The following is a 6,468-nucleotide window of genomic DNA, read 5'->3' as shown; positions in this document are numbered from 1 at the left end:
TCTGGTCTAGGAGACGATTGATGTGCAATTAAAATGACGTCAGATATTTCTGTCATGGTCACTTCTGCAAATTCATATGTTGACCTATTAAACCTCCTAGCTCTAGGGCACTGCGAAGAAAAGCGTGCTTCAAGCCCTTTAGCGATATCATCTAGTGTATCCGCCGCATCTTTGGGTGATAGAACAGCAGAATGTGACCATACGGACTGTTGGAGAGATATTCTGCTGCGTAAAAACCTAAAAAGTGCCGATCTTCTTTCTGGTTTTGACAAATATGAATGCAGTTCGTTTTTTTTGTTCATCTTTTGTTATTGCCACAGTCCTTTTAAACAGAGCTGTATAGAATTTATAGTCAATCCAATTTTTTTGGTGAATGATTATGTTTGAGACTTTTCCATGCTGCTTTTCTTCGCCTGTAAGCCCGTTGTTGCAAATGGGTCGCAAGCCCCAAGGGTAGCGTTGGCCTGGCGGCCTGGGGCACAGCTGGAAGCATTCGAAGGTCCTGGCAAAGGATGAGTCGACTGCTAACAGAACAACTTGTTTATTCTAGCATCGCAAAAGAGCGGCCAGTCAGGTCGACCGAAGTGGAGAAACGGGAGACCACGTTACTCGACTGAATAAATCGAAGCTTCGCTCTTGGCGTCCGGGGGCAGCTGCTTTTATACTCTCGGAGGCGAGGGCAAGAAGGAGTGGCTTGGAAGAGGCGCACGTGACGGCGGCGCACGGACACGTTGTGACAAGAAATGACGTATCCGCCGGGCCGGCGCCGATCAGACCTCCTCGCTTCACAGTTGGGGAGCTCCTCTCCCCGGCTGCCGCGCTTTGACAAGCGTGGGCACCAACATGCACACACACACACGAAGACACGTAGCATTGAAACATGCCTGGACGCGCTCAGCAGGAGGCGTTGGGACAGCGCTGAACTGGCCAAAATGTCCGCCGCTGTGAACGAAGCCCCGGCGTCCGTTGCATCCGCACCGGCTATACCGCACGTCGGAGGCGAAACGTAGCACTGTGTACAAGCTGCATTCCACCAATATGAGTTGGACGTCGAGCTGCCAGACATAACCGTAAATTCAGCGGGCTGAATCGCAGAATTCAAAAGTAGTACCACCGAGTCAGCCCTACGCTGGTCATCATGAGTATATAGTCAAAGATGATACCCCTGAACTTATCGCTGACTTATAGGTTTTATGATTACTGAGCCGTCTTTGCCGTACAATAGGAGCCTGACGTGAAAGCGTAATTTCAAATGTAACGGCTAAATTTTCGCTACTTGTTCGATTGTCAAAGGTATCTCACGATGAAGTAGGCATCTGAGCAGACGAGAATTAAAGTCAGGTCTAATGCAGATGAGAATCGCCCACGTAGAAAAGTAATGCGACCTGAATTGTGACATTGAAAATTATTGTCATTCCCCCAATTCCCCAACCTTTTTCCACAAACATCCGTTTTCATACCTCAAGAAGTGTGGTGAGAAATAAAATCTCCTGCCAGAAGCATTACAGTTGAACAAGTTTGTTATACAGTGAGTCCAAGTGATCAGTGCACTTGACTCCGTTCGGGAAGGACGCCACTGTATATGCAAGACAACCAGGCAGTAAAAAATCTAATCCTAAAAGTTTGCAGTCTGAACACACATGTTCAAAAGAAACAGTTACCTTATGATACATTTTTGGATGAAACTAAAGCTAACAGCCCTCCGCCTCTACCAGGGCGATCAAGACGAATGAAGGAAGGAAAACTTTATTTGGTCCTGCAAGTAGTGATAATTAACCACTAAGCGGGCCGCTCCCACGTCGGGACCGGAAGGCCAAGCCTCACGGCCACGTCGTGAGCCTGCTGGACAGCCCAGAATTGTTCATCCAGGTCCGGGCTGCGAAGTGCAGCCTCCCACCTGCACGCATCCTTGATCGCCGAGTCTTCAATTCTTTCGCAAGACCAGAGCATGTGTTCGAGCGTGGCTAAAGCACCACAATCTTTGCAATAAGGCTCTGTATACGTCTCCGGATAAAACATGTTCAGTCTCCGTGGGCAAGGATAAGTACCAGTCAGTAGTAAGCGTAATGTAAGTGCCTGAGCCCTGTTTAGTTTAGGATGCGGCAAACTGTAAACCCTGCGATTAAGAAGGTAATACTTCGTGATTTCATTGTATGTGGAAGGGGAGTCTCTGTTCTCGGGGAGTACCGCCACGCCGTTGCGCGGGGCAGAGCGGAGGGAAAGGTCTCGCGCTGCCTCATGAGCGGACTTATTGAGATTCGGAGGGGTTCCCTCAATCATCCCAAGGTGAGCAGGGAACCAACATAAGTAGTGTTGAGAGATCTCACATGTCTGCATAATTTTAAAAGAAACCTTAGCCACCGAGCCCTTCTCGAAGGCTCTAACGGTCGACTTTGAATCGCTATATACAAAAGGCCTGCGCCTGTCAACCAGGGCGAGCGCAATAGCCGCTTGCTCCGCGACCTCTGGCCTATCAGTCCGAACGGTAGCAGCGTTAGCGAGACTGCCCTCATTGTCCACGACAACTATGGTAAACACCTTTGTCTCCTCGTTAAAAGAAGCATCGATGAAGCCAACCTTCTAATTCTCATCACGAATGAGTCTCAGCAGGCAAGCTCCCCTGGCCTTTCTTCTGCCAACATTTCGCTCCGGATGCATGTTCCTGGGAACAGGCTTGACGTGATACCGATTACGGACCTTCAAGGAAATACCGACATGAAGCTGCGAAATCCTCTCCTGAGGAATACCTAACTCTCTCAGAATCTGCCGACCCGTGCTAGTCGTAGAGAGACGCACCATCTGCGTCCTCTCCTGAGCCTCAGCTATCTCATCCAAGGTATTATGAATTCCCAGCTGGAGAAGTCGGTCGGTGCTGGTGCACATTGGCACTCCCAACACTTTCTTCGTGATCTTCCTAATCTGCGTGTCAAGCTTCTCCTTCTCCGATGGTTTCCACTTGTGCATGGCCGCCACATAAGTAAAGTGACACAATACAAATGCGTGCATAAGTCTAATCAGACTATCCTCCTTGATCCACGTCTGCCTGTTGGCCACCCTCTTCACTAGGCGTACCGCATTTTCTGTCTTGGCAATGATCTTCTGGATCGTCAGCGTGTTGGCGCCGTTCGACTCAATAATCATCCCCAGAACCCTGATCTTATCAACCTTAGCTATGAGATCGCCATTTCTTGTACGAAGCTGAATGCTCAGCTGGTCCACGGGGATCCATCCCCTTGGCTTGGGTCCCCTTCTAGTGGGACTGTACAGCAACAGCTCCGACTTGGAGGGGGAGGACCTTAACCCCGTCGGGTCCAAATAATTCTCAATTACGTCTACTGCCTCCTGCAGAACACTTTCGATATAGCCCTCACTACCACCGGGACACCATATGGTCACGTCATCTGCATACATGGTGTGCCTAATCCCCACAATCTCCAATAGCTTCTTGGTCAATCCGACCATGGCCAGATTGAACAATGTGGGCGAGATGACGGCCCCCTGTGGAGTGCCCCTGTCTCCAAGATTTAACGTCTTTGACTCCAGCTCCGCAACCTTCAAGGTAGCCGAATTCCTGCCTGACAGGAAGGACCTGACATAGTCATGAAAGCGCGCGCCGAGGCCAAGATCCGAAATGGACTTAAGAATACAAGAGTGCCGAACGTTGTCCAAAGCCTTCTCTAGGTCCAGTCCTAGGATGGCCTTAACGCCCCTTCCATCTCCATCAATGACTTGATGCTTGATGAGCTTCATTGCGTCTTGAGTCGACAGCCCGACCCGAAAACCAATCATAGTGTAGGGGTAGACCTGGTTCTCCTTCAAGGTACCTTGTAAGCCGATTAAGCACCTCATGCTCGGCTACCTTGCCCACACACGAAGTGAGCGAAATAGGCCTTAAGTTATCAATGCTCGGGACTTTACCAGCCTTGGGAATCAGCACCGTGAGAGCTGTCTTCCACTGCTCCGGAACCACCCCGTCTCTCCACGTAGCGTTAACCTCCCCGGTAAGGTACTTGATTGACCTATCGTCCAGATTCTTCAAAAGCTTGTTCGAAATCCCGTCCGGTCCGGGAGCCGACTTGCTCTTAAGGTTATGCAAAACCGTGCGTACCTCTTCCACAGAAAAGTCCTCATCTAGGGAAAAGTTGTCCTCTCCCGTGTGGGCCTGCTCCGTCAGAAGAGCATCCGGATCCGCAACAGGAAGGTATTCGTTGGCCAGCTTTTCAACCAGCTCTTCCTCCGAGGCAGACCCCACTGCTTCGTGTACAGCTCTAGCAAGGACGTGCCCCTGACTAACCCTCGTATTGGAGTCGTTCAGCAGATGCTTAAGCAAGCCCCACGACCTCCCGTTGCGCACCTGCTCGTCCACCGAGTTGCATACCTCATCCCACTGTTGCCTAGACAAAAGCTTACAGTGCTCCTCAATCAGCTTATTCAGCTCGGAAATCTTTTTATGCAGCCTGCGATTAAGCCGCTGCCCCTTCCACCTAGCCAGCATTGACCGCTTGGCTTCAATCAGATGGGCCAGCCTGCTATCAACACTATCCACCTCCAAATCCGTAGTGATCTCCTTCGTAGCCTCCTTTACATCCTCCTTCACCTGGTTGACCCAATCCTCCAGGGACGGCCGGTACAGGCCTTCGAATTCCTTCCCCCTTTCTCCTCTCTCCTCCCGGATCATCCGAAACTTATCCCAGTCTATAAACGTTAACGCCCTAGGGCGCCTACCCTCAACCTCAAAAACGACTTGGTTAATATAATGATCACTACTTAGGTCTGCGTCAAGATTGCACCAACTAAGCTTGGCCGCGTTCTTTACAAAGCAGAGGTCAGGGGTAGTATCCCTGCACGTCGACGTCCCTATACGTGTCGGAAAGGCAGGGTCAGTGACCAGCGTAAGGTCAAACTCCGCAGCGTTCTTCCAAAGGTCTCTCCCTTTTACTGTGTCATGCTTGTACCCCCACATGTGATACGGAGCATTAAAATCCCCAGCCACGATCAGCGGATGGTGCCCGGCAAGCTTAGAAGCCTTCTGCAGAAGCAGCTTGAATCTCTGCACCCTGTCCCTCGGGGCACTATACACGTTCAGAATAAAGACGCTTTTCTTGTTCACCCGGTTAGGAATCACCTCAATCACGACATATTCCAGGGAACTGAAAGGTATCTTAAGGTCATGGACCACCTGCGTCCGTTTGCTATCCAACAGAATGCAGGTCCCCCGAACTTTGGATCCGCCGAAGACGGTTTGGTAGCCCGTCAGAGAAACTTCTTCCGTCATTGTTTCCTGCAGTAGAATAGCCTGCGGCCTACCCTTACACGAGCGAATATACTGCTGTAGAGGCGCCCGTTTACGAGCATACCCCCTACAGTTCCATTGCCACACACAAAAAGCCTCATTTTGTTGCGCCATGTTGGGGCAGTTGCTGCGAGCCATCTTGCTGAACCTGAGACTTCCCTGTCGAGGAACCAGCCGACTGAGATCCGGACCTAAGAAGGGGAGAGGCACTCAGACTGGATTTGTTTTCGAACACCTCTATTCTACATTGCAGCTCCTTGAGCCTCCCATCAATCGAGCCGAGCGACTCTGTGAGACGCGTATTCAGCTGTGCCATACCATCGTTGACCTGCCTAACACTATCTACAACACTCGACAGCATCTCCTTCACCTCAGATCTCAACTTCCTCGAGGCGGGCTCCGCCTCATGAGTCATGGCCTTCCTCTTTGAGGGGCGCGACCCACTAGCCTCACCTACATCAGCAAAATCCATGCTCTCTATGGGCTCAGGCATTGCCCTCTCGGCCGGTGCAGGTCCTGCCACACCCTTAAGGGCCGAGATTTCTGCCCTAGGCAACCTCACCATTTCTCTCAACTCTGCGTTTTCCTGTTCTGGCCTCTTGAATCTCGCCTCATTCTTGCTTTGCTCTGGCCTTACCAAACTAGGCATCTCCGTTCGAGCACTTGTGCGCTCCGCCCAGGTAGTACCACTGGCCGCTCCACTGGGGCCCTTGCCTTGCAGACCCTGCAACACACTACTCTTGCGCACACCCTGTCCCGCAGTACCGTTGGGGCCACGCGCAGTCTCAGTTCCCAACTGTCCGTCCAGTCCGAAGCGCACCTTAGACGCCGATCTGCTCCCAGACCGGCCACCGGAGCGGCTGCGAGATGCTCTACCTGGTCTCCTTGATCTTGAACGTCGACGCGCATGATCTTGTCCTTGCCCAGTCTCCCTTGTCCTTGCCCAGTTTCCAGCGTCTTCCCCAACGTCGGGAACTGGCTGTCGTCGTACCTGAAGCCTCCCTTCTCTTCGTCCTCCGCCTTGATGTCCGCCATAGCCGGCTCAAAACGACGGCGCCGGACCAAATATGGGGTACGGAACCGCTGCTGGCACTCCTTGGCAGCCGTGATGTGCTCGCCCCCACACAGTTCACACTTGGGCGTACTCCGGTGGGCCTCACCGGGATTGGTTGAAC

General features: G+C 51.7%; 1 protein-coding gene across 1 annotated transcript; it reads right to left on the bottom strand.

Annotated features, from left to right (window-relative positions):
* Positions 1-3,721: 3,721 nt before the first annotated feature.
* On the bottom strand, positions 3,722-5,275 carry LOC142576707 (uncharacterized). Its single transcript, XM_075686991.1, has one exon. It carries the CDS (start codon positions 5,273-5,275, stop codon positions 3,722-3,724), a length of 1,554 nt encoding a protein of 517 aa, XP_075543106.1.
* Positions 5,276-6,468: the final 1,193 nt, after the last annotated feature.

Source organism: Dermacentor variabilis, chromosome 1 (assembly GCF_050947875.1).
Source record: "Dermacentor variabilis isolate Ectoservices chromosome 1, ASM5094787v1, whole genome shotgun sequence".
Lineage (NCBI taxonomy): Eukaryota > Metazoa > Arthropoda > Arachnida > Ixodida > Ixodidae > Dermacentor > Dermacentor variabilis.
The sequence above is the reverse complement of the archived record's forward strand: the minus strand, read 5'-3'. Positions and strand labels throughout refer to the sequence as shown.